The sequence below is a fragment of the Pseudonaja textilis genome, chromosome 17 (assembly GCF_049901715.1).
Source record: "Pseudonaja textilis isolate UNSWEBS1 chromosome 17, rPseTex1.2, whole genome shotgun sequence".
Taxonomy (NCBI): domain Eukaryota; kingdom Metazoa; phylum Chordata; class Lepidosauria; order Squamata; family Elapidae; genus Pseudonaja; species Pseudonaja textilis.
Genome location: NC_142006.1, coordinates 6721224 through 6747166, shown reverse-complemented (window position 1 = coordinate 6747166; position 25943 = coordinate 6721224). Strand labels below are relative to the sequence as shown.

The 25943-nt window shown below is 43.5% G+C and overlaps 1 protein-coding gene across 2 annotated transcripts; it reads right to left on the bottom strand.

Annotated features, from left to right (window-relative positions):
- Positions 1-1156: 1156 nt before the first annotated feature.
- On the bottom strand, positions 1157-25943 carry PRRX2 (paired related homeobox 2). Of its 2 annotated transcripts, XM_087914719.1 has the most exons (5): positions 24787-25943; positions 5453-5637; positions 4906-5084; positions 4444-4488; positions 1157-3028 (listed from the first exon to the last, which is right to left on the bottom strand). In XM_087914719.1, the coding sequence occupies exons 1-4, from the start codon at positions 25049-25051 to the stop codon at positions 4479-4481; spliced, it is 639 nt and encodes a 212-aa protein (XP_087770845.1). In that variant the 5' UTR covers positions 25052-25943; the 3' UTR covers positions 1157-3028; positions 4444-4478. The 2 variants fall into 2 exon arrangements, with proteins under 2 accessions (XP_087770845.1, XP_026568020.1); XM_026712235.2 differs by lacking the exon at positions 4444-4488 and having other exon boundaries at positions 24787-25838.

Genomic DNA, 25943 nt, shown 5'->3' with positions numbered 1-25943 from the left:
AAGGTCACAAGTGGCATCGTCACCCTGCCAAAACATCTAAAAAAAACCTAAGCACAGTTAGAAGTTGAATGGGAGACCACTCAGAGATCTCTAGCTATTGCCACTCAGCGATGGAATCTTTCGTTGATTCATCAGCCTCCTGGCTGCTCATCCATCTGCGCCAAGCACTTCATGGGAAAAACGGGGTTGTGGATTTCCCAAGAGAATGTGCAGAGTTCAAAGCAAATCTAAAGTGAAAGAGAGCAGGAAGTGAAAGTCCCAGAAACCAAATTAACCATGCTTCTAATTTATTTTTTTGAGTAAAGTTTCTTACCTGTATGTCAATGAAGATTCTGAGTCATCCAGGTAAAGTTCCCGAGAACTTTGAGCCTTCTTTAAAAAAATAAAAATAAAAGTCCACTTGCCATGACACAACTTCCAGATTTCTCACCTTTAATTGCCCCTCCCTGAATAAAGTGAATGAGCTGGAAGGGACCTTGGAGATCTTCTAGTCCAGCAGGACAGCCTATAGTATTTCAGATAAGTGGCTGTCTAGACTCTTCTTAAAAACATCCAGTGACGGAGCACCCACGGTTTCTGGAGGCAAGTCTTCCCACTGGTTAATGTGGAAGGATCTTCACGAGAGGAAAATCCCTAAAATAAACGCACACTTGGAAAGGATTCAGTACCATTTTTGCTGGCTGCAAAAATGATTCTGAAATGTTCATTTTATGCATGTGATGCTACAGCACTGCCCTCTAGCGTCTCTTTCTATCTATAGCTGACTATGGTAGAGTTAATTTTATTTTATTTTTACTGGCAATGCCAAGTCACATTTTAGTTTTAGATCATTCCCAGAAACCGGTCTTGGATTCTAGAAATGGACTGGTAGAAATTATCCTATACGATCACAAGAAGAGCCTGGCTAGAAAACCAGGAGATGGTGAGTTCTAGTCCTGCCTTAGCCATGAAAGCCAGCTCGGTGATTTTGAACCAGTCCCTTTCTCTCTCTCTTCCTCCCTCTCAATCCAGCCCACCTCACAGGGTTGTTGTTGTTGGGTGGAAAAATAGGAGGAGAAGGCATGTTGGATATGTTCACTGCCGTGAGTTATTTGTAAAAATAATAAAAAAGGCAGATGCAAATAAATTAAAAATAAAAACACCCCAATGCACTATATAAGACTGGGTTTTCAGATTTTTATTTTTGTAGGGACTGGGTGGGCAAAAGAAACAATTGCTCAATTTGTTCCAAGGGTTGAGTTCTCCACTACAAGTTCCATTCCGAAAGGAATTTCCAGAGCAAAACTTGAGATCCTGTTTGAAACAGGGTCATCAGGGGCCATATACTCCTTTGATTGGGGTGGGCGGTATTGAGGGAAATTGGACTCTATTCCTTTCATCGGGAGATTCTGGGAGATCGAAATAACCTATGGCCAAAATTGGGACTGGAGCTTCAAGCCCTCAAGTGACGGGCCCGTTCAATGAGTCATTCCCAATCTTATGACCTACCTCGCCATGGTTGTTAAGTGAATCATGCAGTTGTTAAATCAATCTGCCTTCCCCGTTGCTTGTCTGAATCTGTCTGGAAAGGTCATACATGGAGACCGCCTGTTCCTGGGATGCTGAGACGGTCAAAAACCACACGCCAAGTGTCCGAATTTTGATCCCATGATCATGCGGACACCACAACTGTGTGAAAAGTCACAAGTCACCTTTTTTTCAGCCCCGTCATCAAACGGGTGGCCATACATTGAGGACTATCTTATGGGAATTCCAGGGAATGGAAACGGATGAACCAGCCTACTGGAATGCGACGTGTTTCTCACAAAGACAAAAACGGAATGACAACCACCCCAAATTTGGGGCAACATGTAATCCCAGCAAAATCCTCCTTCATATGTAACTTCCACCCACCCCCTCCCAGCTGAGCCAAGCCGGAGAGAAGTAAAACAGAGCAAGGGTTATGGGAAGGCAAAGCTGATATTGCAAGGGAATGATTTAATTGCAGCCCCCAGCCCCATTTTTTTCTACATCGCCCCCCCCACCCCTCCTCAGCGGCCCACCTTTCACCACTAAAATTCAGTGTCTTTTTTTTCCCTCTTTTTTTCAACCTCTGTTGCAAATCCACCCTCTGATTTAAGCAGCGTCCACAAATGTTTGTTTTGCAACCTGGCTTAAGTTGCAAAAACGGCCGTTCTAAAGGACTCACAGCCGTGCAATCAAACTCTTTGCTGGTTTTGTCCAAGGACTGCGGGCGATCAGCAGCTGTCCCACTTTCAAACCAGTCCCTGAATTCATTCGGGGAACACGGTGAATCAGAACAAGCACCGTTATCGTTTGAAAGCCAAGCAGGGCCACGAATTTCCTAGACACGCGTGCATTCTGCAGAGATGCACAAACTAACATGTACAGGAGAGATGCCAATTTGGAATAAAAACTGCTCCATGCCAAATCCAAGTGGCCCCAAAGTCACCATATCCAGGCAAGGAAGGGCAAGGAGATCATCGGGGTTGAAAAGACCATGCAGTGACCAGATTATATTTGGGTTCTTGAAGCCTGTGTTCTTGAAGAGTTAGATCTTTAGGCTTTCAACTCAACCTGAAAGCTCTCTGAGGTCCATGTCTTCATTTCTGGATGGCCGCATCTTCTGGATCATTTGCTCTTCCTTGAAGAAGTCATGGTCCACCAGCATGGTCCACCAGCAAGATCCTGAAGAGGCTGCCTCCTCCCCAAGGGAGCTTCAAGAAGTTTCTCAAGTTGGTGGAAGCTCTCTCCTTTGGTCTTCAAGAGAAGGAGACATTAGGGGGCAGAGGAAGAGTTTTGAGCCCTGATGGACCATGAATATCTCCAATGTCTTGATTGGTGGAGATCGCCAGGGATGCTGTGGACAACCAAGGAAGGACGGTCACGTCAGTTCACGGTAGGTACCTGGTTCTGGTGGAGGCTGAACTCTTTGGCTTTAAGGCGCAAGCTGGCAATACTGTTGGCCATGTTGACCCCCGGCGTGGGGGTGTTGGGGGCACTGGAACCGTATGAAGGCATCGTGTTGCTGGAAGAGGCAGAGGAGATGGGAAGAAGGAGACAGGAACAAAGGAGAAGCAACAGAAAAGAAGCATTAAACATTGGAGAAGAATCGACTCTACTAATGTTAGGATAGGATATATAGTTAGCCCTCAGCCTAAAAGCCTTTGGTTAGCGACTGTTCAAAGTTACAATGGCACTGAAAAAAAGTGGCATTTTCACACTAATGACCATTGCTGCATCCCCCAAGGTCACGTGATCAAAATCCAGACGCTTGGCATGGATTTATGACAGTTACAGTGTCCTGGGGTCATTTTGATCCCATTTTGAGGTTGTCTGACAAGCAAAGACCTTCAAGATCCTTTCCAACTCTGTTATTTTGTTAAACAACAGAATAACAGTGTTGGAAGGGGACATTGGAGGTCTTCTAGTCCAACCCCCTGCTTAGGCAGGAAGCCCTACACCACTTCAGACAAATGGTTTACCCAATCTCTTCTTAAAAGCCTCCGGTGTTGGTGCATTCACAACTTCTAGAGGCCAGTTGTTCCACTGGTTATTTGTTCTCACACTCAGGAAATTCCTCCTTAGTTCTAGGTTGCTTTTCTCCTTGATGAGTTTCCACCCATTGCTTCTTGTCCTGCCTTCTGAAGGTGCTTTGGAGAATAGCTTGACTCCCTCTTCTTTGGGGCAGCCCCTCAAATATTGGAAGGTACTATCAGTATTATGTCTCCCCTAGTCCTTCTCTTCATTAGGTTAGACATGCCCAGTTCCTGCAACCGTTCTTTGCATGTTTTACCCTCCAGTCCCTAAGGGTGTTATGAACAGAGACATTTAAAAAATGCAGATTAAAAAATATATACCTAAAAGTTATGTACGAGCAGTGGCCACTATGTTAAAAATTGAAATTCTAGACCTAGAAAACCTAGAACTTCGCCGTCTTTGGTCCGATCTAAGTATAGTATATAAAACCATACATTGCAATGTCCTACCTGTCAATGAATACTTCAGCTTCAACCATAACAACACAAAAGCACAGAATAGATACAAACTCAAGGTTAACCGCACCAAACTTGATTGCAGGAAATACAACTTCAGCAACAAAGCGGTCAATGTCTGGAATACTCTACCTGACTCTGTGGTTTCTTCCCCAAACCCCAAAAACTTTAACCTTAGACTGTCTACTATTGACCTCACCCCTTTCCTAAGAGGTCTGTCAGGGGGCGTGCATAAGCGCACCAACGTGCCTACCGTCCCTCTCCTATCGTTTCTTTTTTATTTTTCTTATATCTATCCATGTATTCATAACTATGTTTTTACTTATGCCTATTACCCTGTAAGCAATTGACAAACCAAATAAAATAAAATAAAAATGAACAAAATAAAAAAAAGAGAGCTTGCATTGCAAAAATGTACACTGAAAACTTTTGCGTGGAGCAAATTAACCTTTCAAAGGATGACCATCGGGGCCAGGGATCCCTTCAAAGGGCTCTAGAAAAAAAAAACAACCCAGGGTGAGGCTGCCCTAAACAATAGGATTGTTAACAAAGGCATAAAAAGCACAGATTTCTAGCCCTTGCATTCTGGTGGCGTGCAACAGATTGCGCTCTCTGGAGGCAGAGAAGGCATTGCTTTTCTTTTACAGCCGAGAAGTCCAGTCTAATTTTAGCTCAGAGGTTTTCCACCCCCTTCTCCTCCTCTGCCCCAGAAGAAATGTGTTCCTTGGCCCGCAGAGCAATACAGCCTCTATTTCCCTTCCCTTCCTCGGTTTGGTTAGCACTTCGAGTTGAAAGGTAACATAACATTGCGATTAGAGCTAACCTGGAGCAGGAATCGCCTCAGGGGGGAACCTCAGAAGTAGGGATGGGGAGAGGGAGAGAGGGAGGAAGGAAAGGAACTTGAACCAACCTGTAGGGGGAGGTGCTTGACCACGATAGATAGTCGGTGCTGAGCGTGGTGGGCCGGGGAGCGACGGGCTGTTCGATGGCTGTGTCTTGAGTGTAGGATTTGAGGAGCGATACTGACCGGTTGGCCAACATTGCTCTCTCGTTCCGGCGAAATTTTGCTCTTCGGTTCTGAAACCAGACCTGGAAGGGAAGAAAGACGCAGGTAAGCAATAAAGGAGAATATTTGTAGCTCAGGGTTGAACTGTGGGGTCCTGGGTACTCTCTGAGCCTGGTGTTTTTCCTGCAGACGTCTCATGACCCAACTAGGGAACGTCATCAATTCTAGAGGGGAGTGTGGGGTTTCTCCCTATTTATATACAGTAGGTCTGAGCTGGATTGTTTTCTTGCAGATGTTTCATGACCCAACTAGGTAACATCACCAGTGCTAGAAGGAAGTAGGGTTTGTGGAGAGGGGGAGGAGGACGATAAAAATCAGATGTGACTCACTTAACAACTGGTCCCAGTTGTGGTCATGAGGGCTACCTGTAGATGAATCCAATCGCTCTCACCTGGACTCTGGCTTCACTAAGGCTCACCCTTCGGGCCAGCTCCTCTCGGACGAAAGCATCTGGATAGTGCGTCCTTTCGAAGACTCGCTCCAGAGCTTGAAGTTGGCTGCTGTTGAATGTGGTTCGGTTCCTCCGTTGTTTCTTCTTCCGTTTAGAGGAGGAGTGGGTCGGACTCAAGCTCTGCCCTGTGATCAGAAGAGAGAGAGGGGCCAGAGAGGTTATGTAGCAGAGCTGGAAGGGGGAATTAAACGGGTCATGAGACCGGAATCGTTACATAGATGCAAAGAGACATCAAGTCCAGCCTTTCCCTCCATGAATTCCACTGAACCTTTTCTCTAGCCTCAATTTAGTTTCATTGACTACAAGCAGTCTTTAACTTACAAACATATGACCATATGAAGTTACCACGGCATCCTTATGGTCACGTGATCAAAATTAGGTTCATATTTATGACAGTTGGAGTGTCACTTGATGAACAAAGGCCATAGAAAAGCCAGATTTACTTCACAACTGTGTGACTAAAACAACTGTGGTTAAGAAAGGTTGTAAAATGTGGACCAACTCTTAACAACTGTCTTGCTTAGCAGTGGATCTTTGGAGCTTGTTTGTGGCCGTAAGTCAAGGACTTACCTGAGTTTTAATTATTTTTCTACTTGCTGTATAACTTGTAAACTACCTGGAGTCACCTTGTAGGAGAGATGGACAGCATAAAAACAACAACAAATAAATAAAAGAAGAAGCACCACCTTTCTCCCCATCATGCAGAAAAAGCGAGAAAGCAAGCAATTATTTTACTTTTCTTCATTTTGTGCATGAACGGTGATTTTAGAAGAATTGGTTTATCTCATGAAGATTTTTTAATTTTAACCGAGATGGTTTGTCCTTGAAAAATGCAGAAAGGTAGGTCTGTCTAGTAAGGACAAAGGTTTAGCAGTGTTCTAATATTGGAAGGGCTGCCACAAAGAAGAGGAGGTCAACTTATTTTCCAAAGCACCAGAAGGCAAGACAAAAAGAAATGGATGGAAACTAATCAAGGAGAGGAACAACCAAGAACTAAGGAGGAATTTCCTGACAGTGAAGTCAATTAATCAGTAGAACAACTTTTTCTCCAGAACTTGTGGCTGCTCCATCACTGGAGGCTTTCAAGAAGAGACCGGACAGCCATTTGTCCGAAATAGCATAGGGTCTCCTGCATAAGCAGGGGGTTCAACTAGATGATCTCTGAAGTCTATTTTTCTATGTTCTAACCAGCAAAGCATCCCACAATCCTGCCAAAACAGATCTCAATATTCAGACTCATTTCCATCTTATTTCAAATCCCTTCTGGGCCTCCTTTCTTTGCTTCGTATATTTTTAAATGTCTCCTGACAACACCCCATTCTAGGATCCCAGCAAATCCCACGAAATTTAGATTTTTTTGGGGGGGGGGGGACACTCCGCACCAGAGAAGGCCATCCCGCTGCGCCTTCATTTAAATTCTCCTCTGAAACACGAGCTGGCCACTTTGCCCCAACATCTGGTTCCCATTTGGTCTCTAACGGAGGGTGGGAGGAAAAAAAAAACCCCTTTATTTTGGGATGGTTTTAAAATTTGGAATACTTTTATGACAGCTGTCTGATTTGTACCAGTTACCCTGAATTCCTCTGCTATATATCAAGCTTGAACAGTTATGATGTGGCAAAAGAAGAAAAAAAGAAGAAGATGGGAAAAAGAAGAAAGAAAAGAAAAATCTCGCCCGCTTTGAAGAATTCCTTCATAAAAGGACCTTTGAGAATTTTGTCCGGAAACGGCACCGGAGCGATGGAAAAGGATACCGCTCAAAAAAAAATCTCACTTTAAAATAATCTTTGCTTTCAGTTGTTTTCTTTCTTGCAGATGGATATGAAAATATGTTTCCCTCCTGCCAACATTTGGAAGTGTTTATAGGTGGTCCTCAACTTACAACCATTTAGTGACTGCTTGAAGTTATGACATCACTGAAAAATGGGATTTACGATCGGTTGTCGTAATGATACTGGCTCTTAATGACTGGCGCAATATTCCCAGGGCCACCTGATCCAAATTCAGGTGTTTGGGGGTTTTTTTTGTAAATTTTATTTGAGTTTTCACAAAGAGAAAAAAAAATACAAATAAAACATATTTTCTGAAAGCAGCATAATCCCGGGTTACATTTCTTCGTACAGACACAAATTCAGGTTCATGCTCATTTTTATATTCTATTCCATATCTTATTACTATTTTACATTTTCTGCATAGCTTCTCCCCTCTTTTAATTTTCTCAATTTTATTTTAATTATCTCATCTCAATCCAAATCATTGTATTTATATTTTTTGTCTGTCCTGTTTCAATTATCTGTTATCTTTTCTCATTAAACAAAATTTCTCCTGTAGTTACTGATTGGAGTATGACGCCTTTATACCTTTTCCCTAAAGTTGTAACATTCAATATAATACATAACTTCCATTCGGATTCTGCTTGGTACATTCTTAAAATACACAGTGTATTCTTAAAAAAAGAAAAAATTATAAATGTATATAATTAAAACAACATTCCATTCCAAGTCAATTCTATCATTAATATTAATATTCATTAAAGTCTTAACATCTTTAACATTACTTTTCAATTAAATATCATACTTCTAGGGGAACAATTATAAGCTTTCCATAGTTAATTCCCCCCCTTCACTTATATTTTATAAAACATTAACTAATTAAAATGTTCCCGTTCCTTCCTAATTCAATTTTCTCATTTATTTTATTTCACTTATTTTATTCACAAACATTCCACTAAATTACACTAACTATTTTATTCTCATTTTAATCATACGTTGTTTACAATTTTCTAAAGTTATTTCTATTACTAATATAACAATACACGATCGCGGATTTCTGTCTGTCGCCGAAGCCCTTCAAACCGGAAGTCGGCCCTACACCATTTCTGATAGTCTCTTAGTTGTCAGTATAGGGAAGGAGAGAGAAGGGGAAAAAAAGGCAAATCTTTCCCTTTTCCCTTTCCTTCACTGCTTCCGACTCTTCTTTGGGAGCAATGTTATTTTTTGTAAGTTTAAATTCCAGGGTACCTTGGTTGTTGCTTTTACAATTTAACCTGGTCAGCTAAAACTTTCACTTCTTATCTTCCCCCTGCACATTCTTTTCCGGTCGAGTTCTTCTTTGTGGTGGCCATTTCTGACCACCGCTGCAACCGCCTTCGGGAAAGGGAGTAATGGCCAGCTGAGGAGAGATGCGGCTCTCCTCGACCTTGCTGGTGGTCTCCCCACTCTTCACCACTTCTACAGGGTGGCTTAGCCCCGAAACCAGCCGGCTCAGGGTGCTCCAGTGGCGAGCCCAGACAGAAACCGTGCACAATCGCGGATTTCTGTCTGTCGCCGAAGTCCTTCAAACCGGAAGTCCCAAATTCAGGTGTTTTGACCATCAGGCAGTCCTCACCGTACGGCCATAATGGAACCCAAAATTTATGTTGCCAAGTGAGAATGTCATGCCCCTGGTGGAGACTGACTCTGAGGGAGAGGAGGAACAGCCGACAGGGAGTGGAAGTGTGGCTCCAGAGGTTGTGGAGAGGCTGGCTGGGCAGTCAGAGCCAGGCTCATCCCCTCTCCATCCTAGGGCACGCAGGGAGGGGAGGATAAGAGAGAGACGTGGTCTCCTCGGGAAGAGAGGGCCTTGATCTTCTTCATGGGCTGCAGCTGTAACAACTGGATAAGAGTTTGGACCTGCGTACTGGCAAACGTTGGAAACAAAGCGTGTAAATATCTCTAGTTTATAGTTCCTCTTTGAGTTTGGCGTCCTTCCCAGCGTGTGTTATTTATGGACATCCTCCAGCCCTTTTCTTGCCTGGTTTGTGTTGTTGTTGTTTTTCTTCGTGTAACTGTGTAGAAGTTTTTTTTTGTCTTCCATCAAAGATATTCGGAGCTTGGAAGCAAAGTGAAGAAATAAAACAGGCTTCACCTGTTTTCTGTGACTGTGTTTGTTTTATATCCTATCCTGGGTCTTCACAGAGAAATTTGTTTCGAACTATCTTAACTATTCTGTGACTAACTGGACAATCGCAATGATTTGCTTAACAACTTGGGCAAGAGAGTTTGTAAGGTGGGGCAAAACTCACTTAATAACTGTCTTGCTTAGCAGCAGAACATTTGGGCTCAATGGCTGTAAGTCAAGGACTAACTGTACTTTCAACCACTCAATTCAGGTTTGAGCCTATTCAGATGGAAGGAAAGGAAGGAAGGGAGGGAGGAATAACCTCCGTTATTTATTTATGTTATGTTATTGGAAGGGACCTTTTCAAAAAAAATAAAAGTCTTTTGCAAAAACTAAAAAATATCAAAGCCCTACGATTCAAAACTTCAGATCTTTTTAGAGTTACAAAACAATAAAAGAGAGAAATAATTTTGAAACTTCCAGAAGCCACTTTGAATTCCTAAAAGTTTATGGAAAAAGAACTTCTGCACTCTTAAACAGCACGATTGCCATTGAAAACACAGATGTACATATTCAAATTTCATAATTCTAAAAATTAATTGGACTTAAGCCCAGGCTTGTGAATTATAAGGATGTCAAATTCAATTTACCAAGGAAGTAATTTTGAATTTCGGCAGTATCCCTGATTCAAAGTTAATTTTCTCTCCTTTCCATTTCCCCCTCCTTTTGTCTCATCTTTCTATTCTCCCCTCCTTTTTCCCCTTTTCCCTCCCCACCCCCCTGTTTTTAAATATGCAGTTTAATTGAGTGGGCTGAAATAGCCTGAAGGCTATTAGTCATAAATTCTTCCGAAGAAAAATATATCCTGTCTTCTTTCTAACTTTCCTTCTTCTTTCAACAAGTCCAAGACGGATACTACTTTTCTATTGAAATAATAATTATAGCCAAGACAGCCTGGGGCGATGCAGCGACTCCTAAATCAAATAAATAGATTTTATTAATTAACACAGGTCATTCCTGGGTACCCATTTGTTCTCCGGTCTCGGAATTTAGAAAAACAAACAAGGCAGAGGTCGGGTTCTTAATGTGGATTTAACATGCTCGCAGCCTTGGTCAGAGGGACGCATCAGGGGTGATTTGAGTGAGGGGAAAATACACACACAGTTTTGCTTTCTATGTGCTATTACAACTTTCCTGTTTGTGTGTAACCTTTAACTGGGTGAAACAGTGCCTTGTAGGGCAACAATTTTGTGAAGAAGGGACCAACTAAGGGAATAACAGAATAGCAGAATGACAGCATTGGAAGGGGCCTTAGAGGTATTCTAGTCTGACCCCCTAATCAAGCACCTGAGACCGCTGCGAGATTGGCTTATGCACAACGATGTAAAAGGTAAAGAAACTCCCAAATGAATCAGAAATAATTAGGAAAATTTGGATGTGCGCAGAAATGGACAAATTGACAAAGGAATTAAAAAATAAGGACGAATCAGATTCCTGCAAAATATGGGACAAGTTTTATGGTTGGTTAGAAAAGAGGAAGGATCAAGACAATAAGAAAGGATTAAATGTGTGTGTGTGTGTGTGTGTGTGTGTGTATACATATATATTGTATTGTATTTATATTATATTACATTACATTACATTACATTACATTACATTATTATTACATTATTATATTATATTATATTATAATATTATATTGAAAGTAAATTTGTTTTATCTTTATATGTGATTTAGCAATGTAAGACAAATATGTGGGTTAGGAAGATTGTACCATGTTCAATTTTTTAATGCATTTTTTTGGTTTTTGTTTCTGTTTGTTCAATAAAATTAAAAGTATATTTAAAAACAAAACAAAAAAGGCAGGAGAGACCCAGTATCATTCCGGACAGATGGCTATCCAATCCATCCCAATTCCAGGACCCATACATCTCCCGTGGAATTCAAATTCAGCAAATTTTATAAACTGTTTTAGAACCCCGACATTATCATAAAGCATCTGATGACGTTATACGAAAATATTTCATGTGGTCAGCTCCTGATGTTTGACGGGGCCAGACAGCTCAACCTGGGCTACATTTCTGAATAGTTATGGAATCTTGAACATCTTTCAAAAGGAGTTCGAAGAATCCTATGGCTGGAAGGGACTTTGGAGATCTTCTAGTCCAACCCCTTCCTCAAGAGAGGGAAAGAAAGAAAGAGGAAGACAAAGAGACAGAAAAGCGAAAGAAACGAGAGTGGAAGAGGGAAAGAGAGAAAGAATGAATAAGAGTGATAGAGAAAGAGAGAAAAGAGACAGAGAGAAAGGAGAAGGACAGAAAAGAGAGAAAGAGGAAGAGAGAAAGAGAGAGAAAGAGGAAGAATGAAAGCAAGGGAGAAAGAGAGAGAGGCCAGGAATGGTTTTCCGAGGCTGCTGGATCAGTCCTGATTGACGGCTTCTTTCATTTATTATGCCTCTCAGAGCTCTTTGGGGAATGAAAACCTCTCCATTCCCCGCACCCCACCTACCCTTCCCGGCCTCCTTCCTACCCAGCCTTTGAAAAGCAGCATTGACTTTTTCCTCTAAGGGGGTTAGAAAAATGCAAAAGGGCAAAGTTTTAAACCCCACCAGGGCAATCGAGGAGGAGGAGGAGGAGGAGGGCTGAAGGCAGGTGACCCTGCTGCCTCTGAAGTCCTCCATCTGAAAACGTTTAAGGGCATCTCAGTTTTCCTTCTGATTCATCCAGACTGTCAGAAAGCCACAGGGCGGGGGAGAGAGAGAAAGAGAGAGAGAGAGAGAGAGAGAGAGAGAGCAGGTCCTTCTGCCTTCACTCCTGGCAGGAAACTGACGGCAGGGTTGGAAAACGGAGGGATGGTCAGAAGGGGGACCCACCTTAGCCTTCATGGACAGCTTTGGCTCTGGGCAGGAGAAGCCAATCAAAATTTGATAGATAGATAGATAAATAGATTATAGTTTAAAGCATATAGATAAAGAGATGATAAATACAGTAGATACATTATAGACACATAGATAGATAGATGATAGAGATAGATAGATAGATAGATAGATAGATAGATAGATAGATAGATAGATAGATAGATGATAGATAGATAGATAGATAGATAGATAGATAGATAGATAGATATAAATAGAGATAAATAAATAGAGATAGATTGATAGATAGATAGATAGATAGATAGATAGATAGATAGATAGATAGACAGACAGATAGATGAAATATAGTTATTAGATAGATAGAGATAGATAAGAGATACTGGTAGATAGATATAGTTAGAGATACATAGATAGATAGAGATAAATAGATAGAAATAGATGATAGAGATAGATAGATGATGTAGGTAGATGATTGATTGATAGATGATAGAGATAAATAGATAGATGCTAGATATAGATAGATAGATGATAGATGATAAAAGATTGATAGATAATCAGATTTATACGCAACCAATGTTCTCTTGTTCGTCATCTTCTCCTTCCAATTTGAATCTACAGCTATTTTTCCTCTTTTCTCCTCCTCTACCAACTTGGCTGGTTCTTCCCACCCAACCCCACCCAGATTTGTTTCCATGCAGTACTTTGGGGGAAGGACGTTTGTACCCCTGCCTCTCTACTCTCCCCCCCCCACCCCCCACCCCCAGGTTCCCGACACTGGTTCACGCTTATTCCATGTGCCTTCCAGGTCTCCTCGCGTGTGAGGCCCTGCAAAAGGCCAGCCTTGTTGGCTGGGAACCATGGCGCCTCTCCACATCTGGTTCGAAGTGGAACCCTGGCGCCGGCCTAAAGCCACAGACTTCAGTCGAGAGAGGCGCGCAGACTTTAATAGACTCGTACAGTTTGCCGAGCCAGGGCTACGGCTGCGAAGGAAAAGGGTGGGTTTTTTTAAGGGAGATGGCAGCTCCGCACTCTCCTTTTAAAAAAAGAAAGAAAGAAAGAAAGAAACAGAGGCGAAAAAGGGGTGCAGAACAAGGAAGAGGCAAGGAGCTGTGGGAAGATGCTGTCTGCAAGACAGGAGTGAGTTCACAGCCTGCCACCCCTGGGCTTTTGGAGAGCAAAAGCTCTCGAGCCCAGAGGTGTGGAGAACAGCAGACCCTAAAGAATAACACAGTTGGAAGGGACCTTTGAGGCCTTCTAGTCCAGCCCCCTGTCAAGCAGAAGATCCTCCACCAATCCAGACAAATGGTGGTCTAATCTCTACTTGGAAATCTGCAGGGATGGAGCAACCAGGAGAGGAGAAACACTGCTTAGAACAGAGCACCATGAGGTTGGAAAGGACCTTAGAGAAAGGACCTTGGAGGTCATCTAATCTAACCCCCTGCTCAAGCAGGAACCCTGTAACCTTTCAGACAAACAGCTGTCCAATCTCTTCTTCAAAACCTCCAGTGATGGGGCACCCATAACTTCAGAAGGAAAGTTGTTCCACTGGTTAATTGTTTTCCCTGATGGGAAATTTCTCCTTAGTTCTAGGACTCTCTGATAAGTTTCCATCTCTTATTTCTCAGCTGCTTTGGGGGTCTTCTCTGGGACAGCCCCTCAAGTCCTGGAAGACTGCTATCATGCCACAGCCCCAACCCTAGCTTGGGTCCACCAACGGTATCTGAGAAGGAGAGGTGAGCTGGATTCCAGCCTGAGATAGTTGGGATATCCGTCAGACATCCCACCTTCTACGACCCGCCTTCCCAGACAATCTCCATTGTTCCTTTAACCAAAACTGGCTCAAAACCATCCAAGTGTTTAACGTCTTACAAATGTTTGGCATCTTTGTGGGTTTCCACAGCATCGCATCGAAATATTGTGGTAGGGTTGGGTGAGAACACCCAAAATATATCCGAGGGCGCCAAATTGGGAAAAGTTTGATCAGACTCAAGTGATGTAAATGGGCGAGAGGAGGGGATTGGTCGTTGCCCAAGAAGGTTGAAGGCTGTCGGGGAAGGTTTGCTAACCTTGGCCTCGGTTGACTTTTGCACTGTTTAGAAGAACCCAAGTTCTCCAGATGTTTCATGGGGGAAAACCACTAGCCAATTTGCATGATGGCATTGTTTAATTAAAAGTTGACACAAGTCAGGTTGCCCCTTAAGATTGCAGTCATACAGCTGAATGCGAGGATCCGCCTTCCATAACATGAATCGGCATCTAAACTTCTTTGATACATGAAGGGAGCCATCAAAGGAGAATCCCACATAATCCACTAAAAGCCTTTTTTTGGGGGGGGGCGGGCAGGTTTAGGTCATGGAATCTCATGGGTCAACCTATTTTCCAAAGCCACCCCAGGGCAAGACAAGAAGCAACGGATGGAAAAATTTCAAGACTGGAATTACGGAGAATTCTATTAATTCCACAATTAATCCGTGGAGCAGCTGTTGGTGCTCCGTCACGGGCGGTTTTCAAGAAGTGATTAGACAACCTTTTGACCAGGATGGCATAAGGTCTCCTGCCTTTCTAGTCTCCTGGAGTAGATAACCTCCAAGGTCCCTTCTAAACCATTTGATTCCATGTTCTAAAGACAGTTGGCGGGATTGCAATTATGGATCCTAGCTACTGCAATATTTCATACACTAAACCACGGCTTGCTTCAAATGAGCTGCAACTGATGCATCCGTGCAGCGTTGGGTGTAAAATTGGAAACATTTTAGATCACAGGTGCAGAAAGATTCTAACTCAGTGTTTCTCTACCTTGGCAAGTTTTAGATGGGTAGGACCTTCCTGGCTGGGGAATTCTGGGAATTAAAGTCCACACATCTTAAACTCACCAATGTTCCAAAATTCTGTTCTTATCCCTGCTTTGTGATGGTAACCCTTGCATTGTCTCCTCTGTAAACACGTTGATAAACTTACTTGACAATCTTTGGACAACCTGGGTTTCATAGTTTTAGCTGCCTCCCCCAATTTCTTCTCTCTCTCTCTCTCTCTCTCTCTCTCTCTCTCTCTCTCTTTCTCTCTCTCCCCCCCTCCCCCCCTCTCTCCCTCCCTCCCTCTTTCTCTCTCTTATCATTATTATTATTATTTTGCCTTTGAGGTTCTCCTGCCAGTAATATCATCACTATAAATGTAAACAGATGTTTACACAAAGGAATTACACATCTCAACCTGTATATTTCTTTCTTTGCCTATTTTTGCCTTGCTGGTGGGTCTTTCCAGGCTGGGGTGGAACCAAACAATTTTGGAAAATTTCAGAATTTCCACCCACACCCACACGCCCTTGTCCTTTGCCTTAGCTGTAATTTGCTGCAAACACAATCAATCCATTTTTCCTCTCCCCTTCCATTGCTTTTAAGCTTTCAAATTGCTCCTGGCTTCTCATCACACAAAACCTGCCTTTAAAAACAAAAAACAAAAAAACTTAAAAGCAAAGGAATGAAGTCTGTTCAAAACAGAAACATGGTCCTACAAGAGATTCAAAATCACAAGGTTTCACCTTGGCCAGTTCCGACGGACTTTGAAGCAGAATTTCAGAATGGAAAGGGACCTTGGAGGTCTTCTAGACCAACCCCCAGCTCAAGCAGGAGACCGTACACCACCCTGATCCAAGGATTGTCCAGTCTCTTCTTGAAAGCCTCCAGGGTTGGAGCACCTATAACTTCTAGAGGGGAGCTGTTCCGCTGACCGATTGTTCTTTCAGAAAATTTCTCCTTAGTTCTACGTTGCTTGTCTCTTTCGTTAGTTTCCATTCATTGTTTCTTGTTTTGCCTTCTGGTGCTTTGGAAAATAGATTGACCGCCCCCACCGTCCTTGTCTTCTTTATGGCAGCCCCTTAAATATTGGAAGGCTGTCTCTCCTAGTCCTTCTTTTTATTAAACTAGACATGCCCAATTCCTGCAAAAGCTCTTCCTATTTTTTATCCTCCCCCAATCATCTTAGTTGTTCTTCTCTGCACTCTTTCTGGAATCTCAACATCATTTTTATAATGTGGCGACCTAAACTGGATGCAGAATTCCAGGTGTGGCCTTACTGAAGCTTTATAAAGTGGTACTAACAATTCAGGTGACCTCAATTCCATCTGTGAGTCAGAACTGCCACCTCACTGCCTGTCTGGCACCTTCTGTTAATGCAGCCTAAGATTGCATTGGCTTTTTTTTTTGGCTCCTCCTTTGATATCTGAACCGTTTCTCACTGCTCTGCCATAAGCTGAGGACAAAATAGCTTATTGTTACAGAACTGGGCACGGTGGAACTGTGGAACTCCTCCAAATTTTCCAGGGGAAGAGAAAATCTCCAAATATTCCTCAAAACTGGGCTTGCCTCCTGCCCTACCAGGGGCAAAAATGAGCATCTTCACAGGTAGTCCTCACTTTACGACTGCAACTGGGGCCAGAATTTACACCATTAAGGAAGGCAATTGTTATATGAATCATTCGTGATTTTATACCCGTTTTGGTCACCACTATATCAAAAAGGTGTTGAGATTCTTGAAAGAGTGCAGAGAACAGCAACAAAGATGCTTCAGGTAGTCCTTGACTTATGACTATAATTGAGCCCCAAATTTCTGTTGCTAAGCGAGACAGCTGTTAAGTGAGCTTTGCCCTCTTTTTATGACCTTTCGTGCCACAGTTGTTAAGTGAATCTGGCTTCCCTATTGCCTTTGCTTGTCAGAAGATTGCGAAAGGGGATCAGGTGACCCCGGGAAACACTGCAACTGTCACAAGTACGTGTCAGTTGCCAAGCCTCTGAATTTTGATCATGTGACCCTGGGAAAGCTGCAGCGGTGGCGTGAAAAACGGACAAATGTCACATTTTTCAATGCTGTTGTGACTTTGAACTAACTATTATAAATTGAGGACAGTCTGGAGGCTAAACCATATGATAAACCATGAAGGGAACTGGGTGTGTCTAGTTGAATGAAGAGAAGAACTAGGGGTGGCATGATAGCATCTTTGAGGGGCTATCAGAGAAGAGAGGATTGACCCCACAAAGCAACTGAAGGCAGGACAAGAAGTAATGGGTGGAAAAAATCGTGTCTCCAGATGTTGTGGATGCCCCCATCACTGGAGGGCTCCAAGAAGCCAGCCATTTGCTTCGATCAGGGGGGGTTGGACTGGAAGACCTCTAAGTTCCCTTGCCCAACTTCCTTATTCTGTCACAAGAATTCTGATTAAATAACAGATAATCAGACAAATGGCAGTCCAGTCTCTTCTTGAAAGTCTCAAGTGATGGCGCTCCCACAACTTCCGAGGACAAGTTATTCCACGAGTTGACTGTTCTCACTGTCCGAAAGTTTCTCCTTATTTCCAGGTTGAATCTCTCCTTGTTCAGTTTCCATCCACTATTCCTTGTCTGACCTTCAGGTGCTTTGGAGAACAGCTTGGCCCCTTCTTCCTCTCTTGGGCAACCCTTGAAATATTGGAAGGCTGCTATCGTGTCTCCCCTGGTCTTCCTCTTCCCTCGACTAGCCAAGCCCAGTTTCTGTAACCAATTCCTCATTACATTCAAGGGAATGTTTTGTCTGGTTAAAAAAACAATACAGATCCTTGTTGACCTTAATGCTCTTTGCTCGGTAGCATCAGCTGAATCCGATGGAAGCAACGTCAGAGAAATTTCAAAGCCAAACTGGGCTTAGTTAACTTCCTGTGTTTAAAGCCCCCAGACTAGTTGACAGAAACACGGTTTGGATTTACAAGGGCTCCCCTTGTTTAAAAAAAAAAATGGCAAAAACATCTCCTTTTCTCTCCCCGGGAGTTAGCATCACTACACCTCCCAACGTTCAGGGTGGAACTTAAGAGCCTAAGGCCTAAACCAACTTCTCTTACAACCCAACACATGGTTCCAGTTAGCAGCAAAGGAGGAAGGCAAGGCCGGGCTGGAAAGGAAGGGAAGCGAGAGACACATTTTAAAAGGAGAACTAAAGAAAACAAGCCAAAGAGGGGGAGAGAGAAAAAGAAAAGAGGAGGGTGGGATTGTTGAGACGAAAATTTAAAATGGTAGCAATCAGATGGCACATGTCAGCGATGGATCAAGATCAAGATTAATTAATGTGGGTGGAAGGAGGTGAAAACACCACATTGTTCTCAGGTTTTGTTTTGTTTTTTCGTTCTAATTTTGCCCTTTTTTTAAAAAAAAAAATGGAGACCGTACAGCTTTCCTTCACCGGAAGGATGGCACGGTTTTGCTGAAAAACAGAGGCAAATGCCGGTTTTCCACCAAGCCAGTCTTAAAATATGACGACCAGATGACGCATGTAGTCAAAACATTGGAAGGAGACGGCCACCGTCGGAATTTCAGACCTGGATATCTTAAGTCCCCTTATTCCAGTCGTAAGTCGAGGATTCCCTCCAAATGTCTTGCGTGGGGGCACTTCTTGGAGTTGCGCCAAGACGGTAGGATCGTGAGCGTGGCTTCAAAGAGAAGGACCTCCCTCCTTCCACACCTCCGATGAAGCTTTCCAACATTGATTGACCACCGTGTCCAGTTTGCGTTGGGTCCCCAGGTGCAAACCGGATCTCCTCTCCGTTTGCCGGGAGGAAATATCGGAAGAGCCGAATCTGAGGTCTCGCCTGTGAAAGACCATCCTGGTTTCTCGAAGGAACAAATGTTGTTTTTCTCAAGCTGGAGAGATCATGGAGGTTATGTTTATTCTGGAACCTGACATGGGCAAGGGACGGTTCTTCAAGACAGAAGGGCCCTGCCTCCAACTTATACAAATAAACCCAGAATTTTTTTGTGGTTGGACAGCTAAAAAATCCTCAAAACTCATCCGGGCATTCTTTCGAGAAAGGAACTGCTCAAATTTCTTCGGTTAATCTGAATTCTCTGAGCATCATTTCTCCAGAAGGACTTTCATGGCCCCCTCCCCCCTCTCAATCTTTACATTGTAAAAAGATGATAGATTAAAAACTAGGTAGTGGACTAAAACTTGGATCCTGGAGAATTTAACAATGTCTGTAAGTTGCCTGGGCCGAAATAACCTAGAAATAAGGAGAAATTTTCTGACAGTGAGAACAATCAACCGACAGAACAGAAGTTGCCTTTGGAAGTTGTAGGAGCTTCATCCCTGGAAGCTTTCAAGAAGAGACTGGACTGCCATCTGTCAGAAATGGTGTAGGATCTCCTGCTTGGGTGGGGAAGGGGGGTTGGACTAGATGACCTACAAGCTCCCTTCCAACTCTGTTATTCTGCTCTGTTCAGAAGACAACGAGCTTTGTTGCCCTTCATCTTATGAGGCGTTAGCAAGACAGAAAACAGAAAAAAAGTTGACTTAAAAATGAGTTGGACCTTCCTAATATATTCCTAAGACAATGCCATAGAATCATAGACCTGGAAGAGACAAATGACTTGTCCAGTCTATTTTTGAAAACCTCCGGTGAGGGAGCATCCACAACTTCCAGAGACAATTGATTAATTGTGGTCACTGTCAGGAAATGTATCCTTAATTCAAGGTTGGATCTTTCCTAGATAACTTTCCATCCATTGCTTCTTGTCCTGCATCCTGTGGTACATTCTATTCCTTCATTTCAGAAGCAGAACATATCAGCTGGTTTTCCATTATGGCTTCTAATAAAATGAATAAATGAAGGGGTTTCCTGTCATGTGTGACTCTTTAGTCATTCTTTTATAACCATATCCAGATCATCAGAGATCATCATTATTATGTTACACGGTTTTATGTGTAGCAATAGCCAAGTTCCATGTCGAGATTAATCTTATAGTAGCTATTACAAAAATGTGGTGATCTAGTTTTCTTGGGAACTAAATTATCTGGGTAGACAGTCATGAGAGGGAGGGTGGGAAGAAGGAAGGAAGGAAGGAAAAGACGTGTATCTTTTCTTTTACGTATACTGAAAGTATTTGCACCAAGACAAATTCCTTGTATGTCCAACCACACTTGGCCAATAAAGAATTCTATTCTATTCTGTTCTATTCTATTCTATTCTATTCTGTTCTGTTCTGTTCTGTTCTAAAAGAGAAAAAGAAGAAATGGAGTGATGAAGGGAGGGAGAGGGAATGAAGGGGAGGAAAGGAAGGAGGAAAGGAAGGAAGGAAGGAAATATCTAACATAGATTGCATCTAGTCCCAATGTAAACAGGTGGGTTTTCCTTTCAGCTAAATTAGGTTCAGGAGATGAAGCGTCCATTTCTATAGGTTCAAAATACGCTGTCACTTTTTAATCCGACAAAAGGCAAACGGACCAGCCACCGTTGTGAAATGGCTGATCTCAACTGTACGGAATGTTAGAGCAGGAACACACACCAGTGTTACACCCCATCCGTGTGATGACTACTTCACTGACGAATGAATGACACACACAGGCCAATCTGACCAGCATCCATTCTTCCATCTTTTGCAAGGACATTATTATTATAGAGGGTTTCCTGCTTGAGCAAGGGGTTGGACTAGAAGACCTTCAAAGTCCCTTCCAACTCTGTTATTTTGTCAAATATTAGAGATAAATATTGAGATGTAACAATGCATAGAAGGAATATTTGACCAGGCAATGCAAGAAAAGAGACAAGAATTTCCTCTTTCCTTCCTTCTTTCCTTCCTTCTTTCCTTCCCCTCTTCTTCCTTTCCTTCCTTCTTTCCTTCCTTCCTTCCCATTCTGCTTTCCCTTTTCCCCATCCATCCATCCATTCTCTCATATGCTACTGCATTTCCAAAAATCTAGTTTTTAATCAACCATCAACAAGAAATATTGCCCCTCTAAAGAAAAGCAGAGAGAATATTTACAGAGCTGCCATGGGAAAAGAAATCCCTCCCAACAGTCCCTTGGTCAAACTACTGAAGGATGATCATCTTCTTCTTCTTCTTCTTCTTCTTCTTCTTCTTCTTCTTCTTCTTCTTCTTCTTCTTCTTCTTCTTCTTCTTCTTCTTCTTCTTCTTCTTCTTCTTCTTCTTCTTCTTCTTCTTCTTCTTCTTCTTCTTCTTCTTCTTCTTCTTCTTCTTCTTCTTCTTCTTCTTCTTCTCCTCCTCCTCCTCCTCCTCCTCCTCCTCCTCTTCCTCCTCCTCTTCTTCTTCCTCCTCCCTTCTTCTTCTTCTTCTTTCTTCTTTCTTCACCTCCACTCCAAAAGACTCCTGAATACCAAAGTGTTGCACGCTAACTTAGTCATCGAGTTTTGGAGCTGCCAATAAAATCTACGAAGCTTGAAGAATCGAATCCAAAAGGAAAAGAAAGGAAAAGATTATTAAGCTGTGCTGTAATCTTCTAAAGGAAACCAGGCTTGATTTAAAGGCCGACAAGGATGTAGAGTAAGTAAGAATGCCGCCTTTCTACTCCGGAGGAAACACCACAGGGAGAAGTCTGCGTATCCACGGGGAAAGTAATAAAGTGGTTGCTTCTAAGTCATCCCGATCACAATCTCACTCGGCAGGCAGGAAACTCGATGAAATGAAGGGAAGTAAAATAAATAGGTTTTGGAAATGCCACGTTTTCACATGTGCATGTTTACAGCCTGATTTGGCAAGAAAGAAAGAAAAAGGAAGGAAGGAAGGAAGGAAGGAAGGAAGAAGAAAGAAAGAAAGAAAGAAGGAAGGAAGGAAGGAAGAAAGAAAGAAAGAAAGAAAGAAAGAAAGAAAGAAAGAAAGAAAGAAAGAAAGAAAGAAAGAAAGAAAGAGGAAGGAAGAAAAAGAAAGGAAGAATGGAAGGAAGGAAGGAAGGAAGGAAGGAAAGAGGGAAGGAAAGAAGGAAGGAGAAAACAGGATAGTTTATTTGATCTCCATTGGACCATTTCTGAGAAGCCATCATGAACTCAGAATTGCATATACAAAATTCACCTTTATCTGGATCTCTTCTTCTTTTTCATCATCATCATTCTAGCCAATGTCCATCTACTGCAGGATGAAGTACGTCTTCTGCATGTTTCCAACCTAGACAGTCCTGATGTTGGTGGGTTGGTTTCTGCCACCATATTTGCTGATCCATCGTGTTTTGGGTCTCTTTCATAGATGCTTTCGATCAAGTGGGATCCATTCTACGGCTGCCTTGGTCCACCTGCCACCCGTCCTTCTTGCTGTGTGGCCGACCCAGTTCCATTTCAATTCTTTTGATGGCATTGTATACTCTCCTTCACTCTCTAATCCATAGGCAGGTCTTTCGATCTCGTCTTGTGTTGCCAAGTGTGGATTCCGTGCCTCTTTGTGCCCCTTGTAGCTTTTGCAATCGATTGTGAGGTTAGGCTTCACATTTCACCGTCATATGTTAGAGCAGGTAGCACACACTCATCAAAAACTTGTCTGTTCAGGCACAGGGGGAGGTTGTTCTTGAAAATTACACTGCTCTTGGTGCATCAAACTTCAAAGGGACTTCAATTTCCATGAAACTAACACATCTACTCCATAAGTTGAGTGCCCTGTTTGCATCCAGATACATTGGATTTTCACCAAGAGGGGAAACAACTAGTCCTATTGCTGTTTTATTTCCCTTGCCATGGCACCACAAAGGCGTTCAGTGATTATTAAGCTCATTTCACAGAGGTGGAAACTGAGGCTTGGTTCTCTGAGAGGTGAATCTGATATTGCAAGTCAGAAACAAATATAATAAAATATTTGGACTCTGGCTGTTTTGGCAATGGTGCTTCTGCCCTCCGCACATGTCCTTAGGTTTTGATGATTGATTTTAATATTTTCATTCTATGTATAGACACACTTTTATGACTCCAAGGCCGCCCAGGGTTACCCTACGGTAAGACGGGCAGCCGATAAATTTTATAAGTAAATAAATAAAATTATTTTTCACTGGAATGGCAGGATGGAAGAAGGTCTTTTTTAAGGTTGGTTGGGTTGCTGAAAACCAGTGCAAGAATTCTGTTAAATCAAGAAACAGAAATGTAGAATCTGACCAGGAAGGACAAATTAGGGCTCTACAAAAGCTGACAGAAAATTTTTCACCTTTGTGTAAAATGGCCAGGATACTAACCTGTTTTCAAGACAGAAGCCTGCTTTTTATGTTTTTATTCCATTTAGTGGAATTGTGTATCACACATCTTTAAATATCACAACCTACATGGCATCTAAAAGAGAATCGGGGTTAGTTCTCTCCGAGAAGTTTCTTATTTGGCGGCTATGGATGTTTTGTGCGTGAATTATACGGCAAAATGAAAGGGATGTTGTATGCCATAAGTGAGATGAGAGGTGTGGAAGGATGAGGAATAAAATTTTAAAAAAATGAAACGAAATAACACAATTAAAATAAATTATAAAATGAAATGAAATAAAAGCAGGCGAAGCTACACCTGGTTTTACACCTTGCACCCAGAAAGACAGAGTAAACAGGCAACTGCGTTAAGAGTCTTGAAAGGCCTTCAACTAACTGTAAAGTAGAATTATCCACATTGCAATCTAATAATAAAATTACCAATAAAGGAGAATATTTGTAGCTCAGGGTTGAATTTTGAGGTCCTTGGTGCTCTCTGAGCTTGGTGGTTTTCTTGCAGATGTTTCGTGACCCAACTAGGTAGCATCATCAGTGCTCATCATCAGAGCATGGATGATGTTACCTAGTTGGGTTATGAGACGTCTGCAAAAAAACCCACCGACCTCAGAGAGCACCAAGGACCCCCCCCTCACTAAGAGAATTCCTCTGCCTGTTTCCACACCTCCCGCCTTTTTTTTGGGGGGGGGGGGGAAATGCGTCTGACCAACTTAGGCAGGATTTATCCTCCAAATTAGGCGCTCACCATTTCAACCAACTCCTTACATTTGTTTCGATTCTGGCTAAATAGGATTTGCTGGATTAATCTGCAAAAGGCTATTTCTTTTTCCCTGTTCCGACGTTCTTGCCAGACGTCCAAAGAAGACGAAGGAAGAAACGGAGCTAAATACGAAATACTAAAGACACTGAACTTCATCCGGGGTGCCTGTTCGGTGCCTGTTCTGGATAATTGACAGCATCTTTGCAAAGGCCGGTTCGGATCTGTTGACTGTTCTCCCGGATTCCCACCCTCTGAATCCCACTGCCCCCCCCCAAGTTTTTTTTGGCCAAAGTCTGTGGAGATTCTCAACCATCCATCAAGTCCTGGTTGTCCCAAAGGTACTTTCTTTTTCAAGAGACAACTGGGATTTTTCTGGTTTTTTTCTTTGAAGACCTTTCGCTCCTCATCCAAGAAGCTTCTTCAGCTTCTTCAGAAAGTCCAGCTGCCTCTTGAAAAAGCACCTTTGAGTCTCCTCTCCTCCTCCCAAAGATTTCTCTCCGCTCAACCCGCCTCCCCCCCTCCGAAACCCGTGATTCCCAGAGTGTGTCCGGCGCTGGACAGCGGAGCCCTCCGAGTCAGGAAACCCCAAGGAGCTAAGCCCCTTAAGGCCAAGCTGGCTCTTCGGCAGGGGACCTTCCTCCCCCAGGCCGCTGGGAAGGGGGCAGGCTCCCCAAAGGGCCCCTAGGCAAGACCCCAGCCCTCCCCTAGACCTCCCCGTCTCTTGGGCCGTTTTCCTTTCCCCCCCGGGACGCGCCAGGACGCGCGTTCCGACGCGCTCACCTTCCCGCAGCGCGCCTCCTCCTCCTCCTCCTCCTTCGCTGCCACTGCTACCCCCGGAGGGGTCGAAAGCCCCCTTGCCGCCTTCCCGAGCCTCGGAGCCGGCGTCCTGGGGCGTCCCGTTCATGCCGACGGCCGCTTCCTCCAGATCCAAGAGGTGACTCACGCTGAAATTCTTGCGCGCCTGAGGGTTGTCTGCAGGCTCCAAGATCCGGACCGGGTTGGGGGCGAATTGCTTGTCCATGCTGTAGGCGGACACCGCTTCCATCGCGGCCTGATCCAGCTGGGGGGGCGGGGGGGGGGAGAGCAGAAAAAAAGACACCCCCCGGCCAGCCAGGAGCTGCGATCTGGCGAGCCTCCCTTGGCTCCCCCCAAACCGACTTAACGTCCCCAACAAAACTTTTCCTTCTGCTTTGATTTCCTCTCTCTCTCTCTTTCTCTTTCTCTCTCTCTCTCTATCCCTCCTCCTCCACCTACGTTTTCCTGATGTGGGGTGTGTGTGTGTGTGTGTGTGTGTGTGTGTGTGTGTGTGTGTTTCTAAGGGTGTGTGTGGGGCTTTATTATATTCACTGCATCTCGGTCTCTTTCTTTCTTTCTTTTTCTTCCTTCCTTCCTTCCTTCCTCTCTCTCTCCCTTTCTTCCTCTCTTCTTTCACTCTTTCTTTCTCGGCTTCTTCTCTTCCTCTCTTTTCCCCCCTCTCTCTCTTCTTTCTTTTTATTCTCTCCCTGTGTCCTTCTCTCCCTCTTTCACTCTTTCTGCCTTGCTCTCTTCCCCCCTCTCTCTCTCTTGTCTTTCTCTCTCTATTTCTCTCTCACACACACTCTTTTTCTCTGTGTAGCTTGTGAACTCGAGAGAGAAAGAACTTCTCCAAACTTTTTACTTGGGGTCTATCCGTCACCGGGCCGCCCCCCATCCTCCCCAGCGCACCCCAGTTGCCGCCGCTCCGGAAAACTTCCCTTCGGTCAAAAGTTTTTCCGCTCCATCCAGATTGAAATTGACCCGTCCCCGGCCGCTGTTTTCTCCTCAAACCGACTGATGGAGCCTTCTTGAAGCCCGTAAACGTGACAAGTCCCCCCCCTTCCTCAACTGCCCTTCTCCCCCCCCCCACCCCGCCTTTCGCACTCCCTCAATCTGCCCTCCTCCCCATTTCATCTCCCCCC